Source organism: Meleagris gallopavo, chromosome 6 (assembly GCF_905368555.1).
Source record: "Meleagris gallopavo chromosome 6, MGAL_WU_HG_1.1, whole genome shotgun sequence".
Classification (NCBI taxonomy): Eukaryota; Metazoa; Chordata; class Aves; order Galliformes; family Phasianidae; genus Meleagris; species Meleagris gallopavo.
Window position 1 is genome coordinate 44,191,929 of NC_139409.1, and position 14,530 is coordinate 44,206,458.

Below are 14,530 nucleotides of genomic sequence, written 5' to 3' on the forward strand. Positions count from 1 at the left end.
AAATACTGCTGCCTTTCATGTGCTGACTTCCTTCGTGTTGAAAGAAAGTTATGTTACCTTGATATTACAGTCGCACAGTTTATCAGCTCGTTACCACCATTTTAGTTCTTTTGGGAAAGCACCTTGTTCTAGAGTATGTCTCTGAGTAGAAGCATATCTCAAATCTGACTCTGTACCAACAGGTCATCTTATAGCAATCTTACTTGTGAAGCATGATAAGATAGAATGCAGATTTATGGGTTTGTGTAGGCAAGAGGAGAATTGTCACAAGCTTTAAAGCTCATATGAAGTGTCTTAAAGCCCTTTGGCTTTTACATACTTGTTGTTTTAAGTAAGAAATTATCTTGAGTGAAGCACTGTCACACAGAACAGCTCCAGAGATCTTCTAATAAAACTCAGTGCTACTGGTCAGAGACCTTCTGCAGAGTCACTGTAGCAGATTACTGTAGCTTTTGACATGGCTTAGCATATTGTCTTTTGAATTGCAGTGCCTCAGTTGAAGCCATAAACCCGTATCATTATGTACATTGGTAGATGTAATTTACTGAAGCATATGTCAGTGCTATTCTTATTGTATATTAGAAATGTTTCCTGAATTTTTAAACATGCATTCCTTGCCTGTGGAACATCTGCTTCCTGTCCTAGACTGATTAATATTTGATAACACATTCTAAAGAAACAGGGGTGATGTTTACTGTGATTCAGATTGAGAAGCTAGATGTTTTGAATGTTGGGAACATAAATTGCTTAAAAGAAACGGACTAATATAATGTTGGGTATATGCCCATATGTCAGTTTGTACAAGGAGAAGCATAGAAACAGTCTTCACATGGGATGTGTTTGCAGTTCGGTGGCTTTCTGTTCTGCATGCTGCCTGCCACTGAATTAGTGGTGCAACTTGGGAAAACTTTCAGCTGCTAATTGTTGCTTGGAAAGATTGTGTGGGGAACTGTGCTGTTCTTGCCACTTTTCTGACACTTTCCCAAACATCTTCTGCTGAGTAGACAAAATACTGGCACGGAGACTTGGTTTTAGTTCACAGTGGCTGTGATAATATACTCCAATGACAACAGCTTACAACTGAAGAATTTTATCAAGGATTGGGCTTTTCAGCTGATAAACTGTAAAGCAAATTCTGTTTCCAGGATGCTGAATTTGAAACAAGTCAGTTGGAAATGACTGGGGACTGGGTCGTAATGTTCAGAACAAGAGCCCATTAAGTAACTTGTTTATATTAAGTGTTGTACTTACTTTTGCAGCATGATTTTATGTCTAATGTATTCCTGTGTTTTTATGCACATGGGGTCTCCTTTGTATAACTTTTTTTTTAATACATTCTCTTTCAGAATGTGGCATGGACAGCTTAATCTGTGCTACTTAATTCTTAATTAATTCTTTGACTGTCACTGAATAAGCCTCTCTTTGAACACACTGGTCTTCTGAAATGAATTCCTTTAGGCAGGATTTGTCCTGCAGATGCCCTCCATAGCTATGAGTGAGCCCCATAGTGTACTGGGTAGCAGTGGGGAGCCTGTGCTACCCTCTTCTTTACGTGCAAATTTGACAGTGAGGGCTCTTGGTTTGGTTTCTAATACCTTTTTTTTTCTTTTTTTTTTTTTGTAGATATTATGATCAGCTGTGTTCGATTGAACCAAAATTTCCATTCTCTGAGAATCAGGTAAGGAGATGCATCGAACCCTTACACAGAAGTAACTGTAATGGTGGCATCTAGGATGCAACTTCCAAGCCTGGGCATAATCCGCTAAACAGGACTTAGCTTAGGCAGGGCATTAAATCTTTGATCCTTATTTTTGTGACCTTTGTTTATTTTCAGCCTGTACTCACATAGTCTGTGCTAAAACTTCATTTCTGATTGTCACGATTGCTTCTTTATTAAAGATTTGGGAAAGCTTTAGTGCTGGCTGATGGTTGTGGTTTAAGTTAGAAAGAGTTGTGCTTGGCTGGAGGATTCCTCTTCAACTCTCCTTTTTCCAGGAAATCTATTTCATACCATGTTATAAAGGCTATTTAAAAACATGATTTTTATGGGAAAACCTTTAGTTAGTAACGGATGCAATATGATCTTTGGTTTCTTTTGAGGCAGGACAGATGTTTCGTTCATAGCAGCAAAAAGACTAAATCCAATGAAAAGCTTACTGCTTATTCTTTCTCTGCATTTATAAATTGCATAGCTTCTGAAAGGTGGTTTTTTTTTTTTTCCCCTACCAAATTTACTTACTATTTTATGATTCAGATGACAAATTCAGCTTAAATTCTGCGTGCTGAGATAAAAGATTTCTTTCCTCAGGTGGAGACTGGAATATGTTTATAGACTCTTATCTTGGGAGAAAAAGACACAGGTTGTTTTTCAGAGGCATTTACCAAAAGGACAGAATTTCAGACTTAAAGATTACAAGGGAGTGGCTTTGATGGAGTTCAAACTGATTTGAGTTTTCTGTGTAGCTGCCTTCACTTGTTGGTAAAGCCAAGCCAAACTGTACTTGGTTTTAACTTGCAGAAGTTTCCGTGTGGTGATCTGCAAACCCTGGGATGCAGTGAACTGGAAAACTTTATAAGCAGGAACTACAGATCTGTAAACTGTTCTGTTAATAGAAGCAGTCAGTGGGAATGAGGAGTTGGGGACCAGAACTTCTTCCTGAACCAGTGTTTCTGCTAGAAGAAAATGTTATTGAACAGTATTGTGCTCTGCCTCTCAGGGCATTTGAAAATGAAGTATTCTGTTATTTTTTCTGGGCTGATACCTGTGGCCAACAACTTGTTCAATGGACTGAATCAAATTGTGGAACTTCAAAACAGGCTGTGTGAAGAATTTAAATTGTCTTTGACATATGTGCTGGAAATGTAATATAAGAAAACACTATTTTTACCTGCTTTCTCTTCTGAATGCGTTTCCTGACAATTGAATTCACTCCTAATATGCGTGTCATAAAAACTGTATTACAAAACAGTTCTAGATATGCTGGTGATTGGGAATAGTGGAAACTGCATGGCTGGGTGGTTTCATTTAATGGTGACCTTACCTGTCTGTCATGGTGGGTGTGGAAGGAGTCAGTTTGGAAATAAACACGTCTGTCACTCGGAATAGGAGCAGAGCTGGAGGGTTATTTTTGGATTTGTCTTGCTTGCATGAATTAGAAGTACTTTAGGAAAACTACCGAGAAGGAAAAAATATGGAATAAACACTTTCAAGTAATGTTGATTATTTCCTGAAACTTCCAGAACGTGTGTAACATCACAAGTGAAGTACATGCTTCGTGTAGTTAGAATAAAAAGGGATAAGTAGTAAGTTTGGAATATTTTCTGAAGCTTTATTATTTAATTTTACAAATAAACATCTTTTTTATACCTTTCAGGTCTGTGTAACATTTACGTGGAAAGATGCTTTTGACAAAGGATCGCTTTTTGGAGGCTCTGTCAAACTGGGTATGTAGTTGTACTGAAAATGCATGCATTGAAAATATTATCAAGATTTAATAAAACTATATAACTGAAAGTTTGGTAGTCTTTATAGTATTTTCAGTAGAGCTTTCCATGAGTTCACCTGCAATAATAACAGATTAATCTCTTAACATAGCTAATAACTCAGTACCATGCACATGATTTCTATAAAATTGAAGTCGAGATTCAAGATTAGTTTTCCGAAGGCACAAATAGATACTCAGTCTGATAATAGTTATACTAACTTATACACTCTGAACTGGCATTAGTCGAAATTGTTCAAGTTAACATTAAGTTTCAATAGTAGATGATTGTTTGGCTTTCCATGAATTGGGTTCTCTTGAAATGTGCTGCTGAATCTTCTCGAGGAGAAGGCTGAATTCAGTGACGTAACTGGGCATCACATTTTGTTCCAGAGAATAAAAGGATCTTCCTTCCCATATGTTGAAATAATTATTCTATTACTTCTTTATAAAATGTCTTCATACAGTATTGAACGTTTAGAAGAGAGAGAAATAACATTAGTCTCCTGTGGACGTGGAGGAGTTAGTCTGTTTTGTTTCAGTTGCCTAAGGACAATTCTGCACTGCAAACTCACAGTCATAAAGTGTATTGGCAAGTGTTCCAAATCCAGAAACTGAGACTAAATCCTTTTGAATCAAGTGAGAAGCTTTTCAGCCGAGTCATCATTCTCTATTTATTTCTATTTATACCTAAGTGTTTATCATGACTAGCATTGCAGGATGACCGTTGCAATTTTGAAGCTCTGGACAAAGCTTGAAAAATGTTAGAGTGCCTTTTTTTGTAGGTTTTTTGAAGCTCTCGTGTCTTATTCTGAATACAGCTGCCACAGCTGTGTTTATGTGAACTCCGTGTGTAACAACATACCATGTCCCTGTGCTTAAGCAGGTGCTACACATCTTTTCTTGCTCAGTTTTCCAAAGTGCTCTAGGAAGTTCTTGTGGGTAATGAGGGACTGTCCTGAAGATGCTGTGTCTTTCTTTAAAGTTTGCTTGGCTCTGTGTTCTGGGGAGCTTCTGCTTCATGATAAATAACTTTTCTTTCATAATGAAGTTCAGAATATATAATTATTACTTAAAAAGTCTGTCACTTTTCGGAGATGTATAAAAAACTAGGAGGGAAAATCAGTAATCATAAGGTTGGTGATTGTCCTGAGAATTTGAATACATGCAGTGTCAGGGCGGTTTGAGGAAAGCTTGCTTGTCTGCAGGTTAATTATATACTACCCCAAATAACGTGAGGCAGATGGCCAGAGATTTATGCAGCAGTCCCTGTGCAATATCCAAGACATTCATTATTGACTTGTGAGTAATGGTCAGTTAACGAGCAGTGGAAGAAAAACTGTTTTGAAGCTTTAAAACAGACCTTAGTGGGAAGAAATTAACAAAAGGAGTTTACTGGTCTGTGGTTTTAGTGCTACATTGCAGATTGCCCAGATGCTGCTCTCCAGGTGAAATATAGCATATGTGTGAACCTTTCAGATGAGAATTGGCAGTGGGCTTTATCGGTACGAGGCCAAGTTTTCCGTTATTGAGGGAGTAAAATGTGCTTACCTCTAAAGAGGAAAATTCTTTCTCCAGATGAAAATTCAACACACAACTCCTTTCACTTCTGTGGAAGTGAGATCCAGTGGTATGGCTTGAGAGTTCTGGCTTTCACTGTGGTGACTGCTTTCTTCCTGTTCTCCCCTGTATCCCAGTCTGTATCACAAGGGTAGCTAGCAGATACTGTGACTGTTGGAAAAGTGACCCAGTTCATAGCATGGCATGCAATCTGAAACATGTTGGCTTAAGTTAGTAGGTAGAGCTATAAACAGATGAGTCTGAGGAAAACTATATTGCTTAACAGCTGTTCTCACTGTAGTAAATCACACTTGAGAAACAATCCAAAGTGTAAAGTAATTCTAGCTACAGAGCACTTCTGCACTTCAGAAACATTAAGACCTTGTCTTCTTTACTTCCTGGTGTTTTAATTTTTTGACTTAACATGTAGCCTGTACAACACGCTGTTTAGAAAAATTCTGGAAAGTAAACTTAAAGGAGAAATGATGTAGATAAATGACTGTCACCTAAATGAAATACAGTGGCTGCTTGTCTTAAAATTTAGTGCAGGTCAGGGAGTAAAAACTTCAGAGATAAAGTAGCAGCTGAATAAAGAGGCTGGATGATGGTGAAACAAAACAATGTGCCCCATTGGTACTACTTGCGTGTTATAACTCAGCAGTCGGACCTGGGTTTGTGAAATGGGGAATGCAGTAACTGAGTTTTGTCTTCTCCATGGAGCACAGAATATCTGCAGTCTTTGGCTGAATGCCAGTGCTGGAAATTCTAATAACCTTTGGAAGGCAATTAGTAGATTCAAAATAGTTGCTGTTAAGGTATTAACTGTTACTAGAACTGGGGGCTCCATCCTCTGGGGCTTTGAAGTACTGCAGGAATTGAGTCTGAACAGGCCATGCTGCTCTCTAGTGAGCACATGTTTTAAGTAAATCTGTAGCTGTCTCAGTACATCTATAACCAGAATGCATCCATTATATTTGTTAATATTTTCAGTGTGAAATGATATTTGTAAAGGGTGGGAAAAACTCCCTCCGTTTCAATGTATAGTAAGACAGAGCATGTGAATCCATTTGCTCTCAATGAAAGAAGGGCAATCTGCGTTCAAGATACAGTAAGAACATGTCAGTGTGTAGTTGCTGCAGGGTGACTGATACTTAAAAGGTCACACACGTGAGTAAAGGATAATCTAAAATATGTTCTTATATTTCAGGAGCCAAAAAAACCCCATTGCATTGTAATTATAGTGACTTTCTAGCTATTTCATGTATTGTGTAGATATTTATGCTATGACTCTTCCTCACTTTGAAACATTTAGTGGAAATATTGAACAGGATCTGTTCAGCCTTTGGGTCAAAGATAATTTTTACTTTAAAAGTTCATTATGATTGTTTTATTTTTTTAGTTTGAAACTGTCCCTTTGTCTGTAGGATGTTCAAGTACTGGAAGTTACTATTTTCTTAAAAGTGTGGATAACAGTTTTTCTTGATTGCAGCTCTGGCAAGTTTGGGGTATGAGAAGACCTGTGTTTTGTTCAACTGTGGAGCATTGGCAAGCCAGATTGCAGCAGAACAGAATCTAGATAATGACGAAGGGCTAAAAGCTGCAGCTAAACACTATCAGGTACAGAGGCTCCCTGCTTATGCTTTGGAATTCAGTTATCTATCTTAGAACATCAATTTTGCAGCTGCATGTCTTTTCTTCCTTTAATTACAATGGTGGATTGGCTGAGCAGATGGCATTGGCTCATGCTTATTTGCTAGTTTTGAAAGATTTCATTCCATAACAGCTCGCCTCTGCCCCTTCCCCCAAGACTGCTGGGAACTAATAGCCTCCAACTAAAAACCTAGTAATTCTAGCTAATATGAAGTTTACTCCTAACAAATTATACAGTAATACTCGCTTAAATTCTTCTTGCTAGAATGCATTACATTTTTCCTGTTCTTACATGGTTAGCTATCACCAGTATAGTTTGGCTTTTATAATCCCTCTTGATAAGCGTTTCCACGTGAGTAACTGCAGGAACAAGAAGTTGCAAGTTGGAGTTGGTTTGGATAGTTAAACAATAAATGAGAGACTGTATACCAAAGAATTTATAGTTCTTTGTAATTACTGCATGAATTATATTAGAGCAAAAGCCTGTTTTGGAATAAGAAAAATGTTAATTTTCTATTTTGTTTAGTTTGCAAGTGGTGCTTTCCAACACATTAAAGACACCGTCCTGTCAGCTCTGAGCAGAGAACCTACAGTGGACATCTCTCCAGACACGGTTGGAACCCTCAGTCTCATTATGCTGGCTCAAGCACAAGAGGTGTTTTTTTTGAAAGCAACAAGAGGTATACGTTAACATTCAGGTTGTGTTCATGTGCTTGTTGTAACTTCAAAAAACATGAAATCATCTTAAATTATTAAGAGATGATGGCTGGCCTTTCAGGTTTTCAATTTTGCCTTTAGATTTCCAACCTTTCTCTGTGAATACAGGTCATCAAACAGAAACTACAGATGTCATTTTAGAATTTAAAGTTCATTTGACAGTGCATTTGTTCCACTTGCCTTTACTTTCTTTTTGTATTCAAAACAATTAGTCTTTCTTTATGAAGGATTTTGCTGGATTACGTACTTGTCTGTCTGGGAAACAAAAGATCTTACCTGGTATGTTTCTTCACAGGGGAAAAAATATTGTAGCCTTTTGCCTTTTAGAGAATCTCAACGAGAAGCTAATGTCCTTTGGCTTATTAATAAGCTGTGTTTATGTTTATTATCGTGCTGGTAGCAAAACTTCTTATTCAGAATATGATAAAGCAAGGCTGATTGAAAGTCCACATGCACCTAGTTAATGAATGAATGTGGTTAGTCCTATGATACAAGTCTTCCAGTCTTAGAAGCACAGGTTAATAATAATCTGACTGTGGAGGCTGTAGATTTTTGTCAGATGTAGAGATTCTTTTCCCTTCAGGAAAATAAATGCACTGTGTGAAGTGTTGTAGTTGACAACATGGGAAACCTGTTTTTCAGGCACAAGTGCTTCACAGCTTGGTCTCAGAACTCAAATCCAGCTTCTTGCTGCTTTGTCTATTTGCATTACTTGCAATTTTTCTGATTCGACTCTCATGAGATGGGTTGTTCAGTAGCCTTACTCAACTGATATCTGGTGAAACTGCACTTATTCACAAATTGAAAGGGGAATTGTTTGACAAAAAAAATTGGTCAGCTAAATCTAACTTCATTGCAGAACTGCAAATTACTTCTTCAATTTCTGAGCCTTTCTTAATGTTTTAAGTGTCTCCAAGTTTACATATAATTGTTATTCCTTCTCTAGGTTTGCATTAGTAGCTGCAATATTTTTAGGATGTGTGAATGAAAACTAAAGCTCGTAACAGGAAAATATCTATTCCAAACTATCTGTGTGGACAAATAGTCTCTGACATTTCCATTGTTAATAGAAGCGTGGCTACTGTATGAATAGTTATTTTTCATTAATGCTCAGGCTCTGCGGAGGAAGATTAAACTGTAGAACATTCTTCCAGTTCCATCTATTTAGATGTTACTTGTTTCTCTTCGGTTAACTAAATATTTAATAAAAACATTTTAACAAAAAAGTTGTCAGATCACAAACGCTCCTTTTCCTTCATTTGTCATCTCTAACCTGTTCCACGCTGGAAAACATCTGCCTAGGATATCTTAAATGCACTGAAGTCATAGAGCATAAATGTGTAACATCATAGCTCGTATCTGAGTGTTGTAGGCGTGTGTGTGCTGGAATGAACAGCACATTTTGGATTTGATTTCAGTAATTTGAGTATTTATGGCTTTCCACTCCGCCTCTCCTGTACTTCCCACTACTGCTCATCAGTCTGGCCATACACAAAAAATTACCTGAATCAGAAAATATTTGTTTGTAAGAGCAGCTGTTTAGATGGTCAACGTTTGCATTGATTGCTTGCTTCATCTAAGAAGGCTGAATTGCTAGTGCAGGCCAGAGATGATTATAAAAGGAGATAAGAACAGATATGTCTTATTTTTAATGGTTCTGGCTTCGGAAACTGGGTGAGAACGCGAGGCAGGGAATGCTGCTGAGCACAAGTGTCTCTGATGTGAAATATATTCCCTTAGTGATTATTGCTGTTTGAGGATGAAATAATTAACCTGTTGACTTGTGTAAACTGATCATAATCATAATGTTTTTCTTTCTTCCTTCAGATAAAATGAAAGATGGCATCATAGCTAAACTAGCTAATCAAGCTGCAGATTACTATGGTGATGCTTACAAACAGTGTCAGTACAAAGATACTCTGCCCAAGGTTAGTAACTCTTGGAAATAACATGGGATCTGTTGCTGTTGTGTGCAGTGTACTTAATGAAATATGCATCACGTGGTATCCTCAAGAAAAGCTGACCATTATTGTTACATTTATGTTATGTGTGAAGCTGTAATTAGAAAAACTGAAGAATCCAGGAAGAAAAATATCACTTACTTTAAATAATTATTAAAAATGTAATTACAGTTATTAAAAAATGTAATTAAAGTGTGTTTACTTACAGCATATTTCACTTAAAGTGAACTTGGAATATTTGATGCCTTCAAGGATACCTTCTTACTTAATATCTTACTGAATTGGGTTTTCAGACTAACATTTCTAATGGGGTTTAATTGGTTTCTAGTCTCAGTGTTTTTGTGTGAAATTTGCTGTCTTGATAACAGGTTATTATGGTGGCATTTATCACCTACTTGTTAATGAAAAGCATGGCTGAAAAAGTGTCTCTTCTTCCTGCCTTCTCCTCTTCCACCTCCAAAGCAGTTTTGATATTTATAAATTACCTCAGTCTAGACTTGACTATTAATTTGAGTGCTCTTAATTTTTGGAAGAAGTGGGAAGATAGTTTTTACCACATTCTTTCAATAACAAGTACTTTAAGAAGTTGGGAAGGTTCTATCAATTATAATTAAATCATAAAACAGTAGGAATTCTTCTGTGCAGTGTGAGATCTTTAATCTTGGATAAGAGGCACTTAATTTTGATATTGTTAGACTCTTGAAATTTGTATGTAGTAAAAGTTGGAGTTTGTCTTCCGTAGTGACTGTGGTGTGAATATCCACAGGAGCATCCCAAGCTGCTCATTTTCAGTTACTTTTCATTAATAGTTTCTAAAACAATGATCCCAGCTTGCAGTGGGTGATCATCATAAAAGTGAAATGTCAAATATACCAAATCTACTAAAACCTACCACCACAGAGGAAAAAAGAAATATTTTTTACCAGTGATAAAATGATTGATGTTTGGTTCAATAACTTAATATGCCCTGTAAGCCACAAAGGTATCCTTAGTGTCATGGCAGTTATTTCCTCTGGAATAAATCATGTCAGTTTTCTCTTTTTTTCCCTGTTTTTCAAACTTTTCTGCAGAGTAGAATCTTGAATTATAGGAACCGTGTAAGGGCTACTCTGCTAAAGTAGAACTGCTAAAGTAAAGTGTGCTTTTTTTATTCTTAAGGACTAAATTACACAAATGCCTTTGCTCTGGACAGTCGGTGACTTTTCAATATATGTGTGGGGAAAAAAAGCCTAAGTTCAATTGATGTTTTACTTGGCTTCAACTCTGGATTCCTTTGTGTGCACATATTTCTTGTTGCATGTGCAGTGGTGTTTTACAGATTGGACCAATTTCTTGCCTAGGTGCTGTGGTTGTAATTGAATTCTGAGGTAATGTGATATAACAGAAGGCCTTGCTTTGTCTTTTGTGATTGTGAATGTTTCTAAACTGTAGATTTGCTCCCTGTTGCAGTTTTACAGTAATCTGTCAATTGGTTATTCGAAATAACATGGTAAGGTTTTCTGGTTCTGTGAGTTAATATCAGCTCTGAGAACCGTTACGTGCTTAGGGGTGTGAAATAAAGTCAACTTGATGTGTCATATTCCAGTTGCAAGGCTTCCTAGTCTGCTGATGTTTCAAGTTGGACTACTCATCTCTGAGGTGCATCAAGGTTGCACAAATGTGAAGAAGCAGGTTTTTGTATGAGTTCTTTACAACATCACTCTGCTTTTCCAGTGCTCCTTGGTTTAAGAAATAGAACAGCAAGGCCAAATCCTTGATCAAAGGCTGTGCCTAATGCTGTTGCCTGCAGTATAATGTTTTCTTCATGTCTTGGTTGGTGTTCCTGTGAAGATAAGTGCGTTCATATGAAAGTCTAAAATGACTTTTAATGGCTTTACATCTTTTGGTTCTTTTTGTTTTTTGTTTTCATGGTTTTAGACTTATTTTCTTGATAGATGTTATTTTCTTGCTGCTACGTATAAAGAAAACCAACCAAACAAAAAAAAATGGTTTTCTCCTCCCACTCCTTCCTCCTCCTTTTAAGAATACTGTCTTGTCTTCGGGGCATTTGGGTGTGTTCTTGCAACTATCCTTCCTAATATATGCATGCATTCCTAATCTCTAGAGTAAATGTTGCGACTTCATGGTTTGAATTTAAACTCTAGTTCATCTAATATAATAGACACCAAGAAACTTACAGCAACAGATTGAAAAAGAAGAAAAAAATTGATTCAATCCATGCCAAGTCGTGTCATCTCTGACATTTACCTCTAATATTTTAACCTATCTAAACCATTAATTGGGTGATTCTAATTTCCTTTTCTTCTTCCTTTTTCTTCCTGCATCCCATGTTGTCTGTGGTGGTTTATGTGGTTGGACTTTCCCTGGTCAGTATTTTTATTTCCAGGAGGTGTTTCCTGTTCTGGCTGCAAAGCACTGCATTATGCAGGCCAATGCAGAATATCATCAGTCTATCCTGGCAAAACAGCAGAAGAAATTTGGTGAAGAAATTGGGAGGTTGCAGGTAGGTAATTTGAATACTTTTTATCTTTTCTGAAAAATATATGGGAAAACTTCAAGTCCTGAAATGTCAGCTGAGTGTCTTAAAACTGAAATAGGCAGGACTGAAACATTCAAAAATTGCAGAGTAATTTATCACATGAATCAAATTATTAGTAGCTGCATAGATGAGAAATAGATCTGTAGCTGTTATAATGATGCATTTTCATTTTGGGGCACTTTGATACCGTTGATCCTGCTTGTTAAATCTGTATCTTTACATTTGCATGTGCTTCTTTCCTCAGAATAGTTAACAGTTCTGTTAATAAATGTTCCTAAGTAATTTTGTCATAAAAAGAAATTAAATTCAGCTTTGTCTATACTTAACTCTTTTAATGCAATCCTGATATAAGTGATTTTTGAAAAACACAAACAGTTGTATTTTTCGTCTTTTTTTTTTTTTTTTTTTGTATCTACACCTGATTTACAGAGGGGCTTATTTATAATATAGCAATGGGTAAGATCTTCTCACTATTTCAGTGTAGTATAGTAAAAATATCTTAAATTAACAGTTTTCTTCAAGTTTCTGGTTCTTGAGAAAGGGAAATAGGAAGTACCATTTTGTCTAGGGATCCATGTGCTCTATTAATAACAGGAAAGTTACAAGATAGAGTTATTGTGTTGACATTTTAGAAGTTACTGTTACAAGTTTTTTGGTGAAGAATGAAGGTATACCTCTGTACCTTTCTCTTGACTTCCAAATCCATCTAGCAGAGCTCTTTTTTTCTCTAGGATTGCACTGCTAGAGAATCTTCGAGTTTTTTTTTTAAATGTTTGCCACTAACAGATCTGTCTAGATCAGATTTACTATTAATTTGTATTGTTAATAAGCTTCTGCCCTTGATTTCATGTAGAGTTCTGGTACAAAAAATATCCCTTCATGCTTGATAGTTGAGATGTTTTTGTGAAGTCTGAAGGGAAGTATGCCATTATTACTTATTTCAGTACTGCCTCGTGAATGGTGCAAAAAGTCCTGTCTTATTTTACTAAACTAGAGACTTGCTGTCCTTTCTGCTCATGTTTTTTAAAAATTTCAGATGCTATGAAGTGCTACTCTTTGTTTTCTCTTTTTAAAAACTAAACCAAATTAGGCTGGGGAGAAATAGAACATTTGTTACGAATTTTCAAGTTAAAGTATGTATGATGCCTACCTGTTTCTTCTGTCGTTTCCTGTTTCTGGCACATGCTTGTTAGTCTGCAGTAATAGGGAGGAGGGGGATGCAACAGAACTGCTGGTGGGTGATTTCTTACAAAGTCTTAGCAAACTTCAGTTTTATTTGTAATACAGCTCTGGACGTCCCTCCATTGTACAATCCTCAGAAGTTTCAGTTCTTGACTTTCTGTGCTTTTATGTAGGCCTTGAGTAAAATTGCCTTTTAAATATGTTGGTTTTACGTATTTGCAACACGAATGTGATCAGGATGGAACAAATACCATCTAAGGACAGTGTCTTGTCCTGCATTTCTCTTGCAGTAAATTGGGTGTAGGAAGGCCGGAGATCTTAGGGCTTTATGTAGCTTTGGCAAACAGAAGTGAAGAGGCAGCGGTATTTGTGTTTTAATTTGTAGTAGGACCCAGCAACACTTCTGAGCTCAAGGTTAGACAGGTATTAGCAGTAGGGGTGGAGACCAGGACTTTGGCTTTGCTTCTTCTATGCCCTTGAGCAAGATTTGAGAAATTTCTGTGATACCTGTGAAAGCAAGCTTTGAATTTAAATTGACCTGGAAATGACTTGGTGACTTCTTTTGTAAACAGGTTTTTGAAGTGTCACTGCCTTTAACCTGTGATCCCTATAAGATTTGGCTGTGAGGCTTGCTCACTGATTTTTTATTTTTAAATAAGCAACTTCAATTAATTTTTAATTTCAATTTTGATGCCCAGTAAAAATTATTCCACTTCTTAAAGAAAAGAATAATATCAGTCATACTGATATGGTATGACTCCAGCTTTGGTAATCATACAGCTTTGGTAGTTAAGACACGTGATCAACTGGGAAGCTAATCTTTTTTTAAAATAAATATATTAGAACAGTATCTTTTCTCTAACTTTAACTCTTTTAATTTCCTAGCATGCAGCAGACTTGGTGAAAACAGTGGCGTCTCGTTATGATGAATACATCAATGTTAAAGATTTGGTTGACAAAATCAACCGTGCGCTTACAGCTGCCAAAAAAGATAACGACTTCATTTATCATGACCGTGTTCCTGACCTGAAAGATTTGGAGCCCATTGGGAAAGCCAGCCTTGTCAAGTCTACTCCAGTTGCCGTGCCCCTCAGTCAGAAATTCACTGGTGAGCAAAGTTTGCCAAGCACAGGGTAATTGCTACCTTGTAAAATGTGCCTAGCCACTAAAGCTTGTTTGTGCCATGAAAAAGTAGGTGTTTACTTGTGAATTATTAAGTTCACTCAGTGTCTTTGAAAGTATTACTTTTTTCAATTTGATGTTTTTCATCTTGAGAATAAAATGTACTGGAAGAAAAAAAACACAATATAAATCATTATCTGCAATGTAATCTTAAAGATTTTTCACAGCAGCTGTTTTTTCCCATATTAAACCAATCTTTATAACTTCGAAGGAGCAATGATACAGGGGAAAACATCAAATTATACGGTCTTTGCTAA

General features: G+C 36.7%; 1 protein-coding gene across 3 annotated transcripts in view; it reads left to right on the plus strand.

The window, feature by feature from the left end:
* Positions 1–14,530, plus strand: part of PDCD6IP (programmed cell death 6 interacting protein) — a 32,296-nt gene that overhangs the window by 5,316 nt on the left and 12,450 nt on the right. For 2 of the 3 annotated variants that reach the window (XM_085226551.1, XM_085226550.1), the window contains exons 2-8: positions 1,624–1,678; positions 3,375–3,444; positions 6,532–6,659; positions 7,219–7,372; positions 9,237–9,337; positions 11,742–11,873; positions 13,977–14,199. In XM_085226551.1, the coding sequence (XP_085082677.1) occupies positions 1,624–1,678; positions 3,375–3,444; positions 6,532–6,659; positions 7,219–7,372; positions 9,237–9,337; positions 11,742–11,873; positions 13,977–14,199 (863 nt within the window). The remainder of the gene's footprint in view (positions 1–1,623; positions 1,679–3,374; positions 3,445–6,531; positions 6,660–7,218; positions 7,373–9,236; positions 9,338–11,741; positions 11,874–13,976; positions 14,200–14,530) is intronic. The other variant, XM_085226552.1, reaches the window with a different exon arrangement.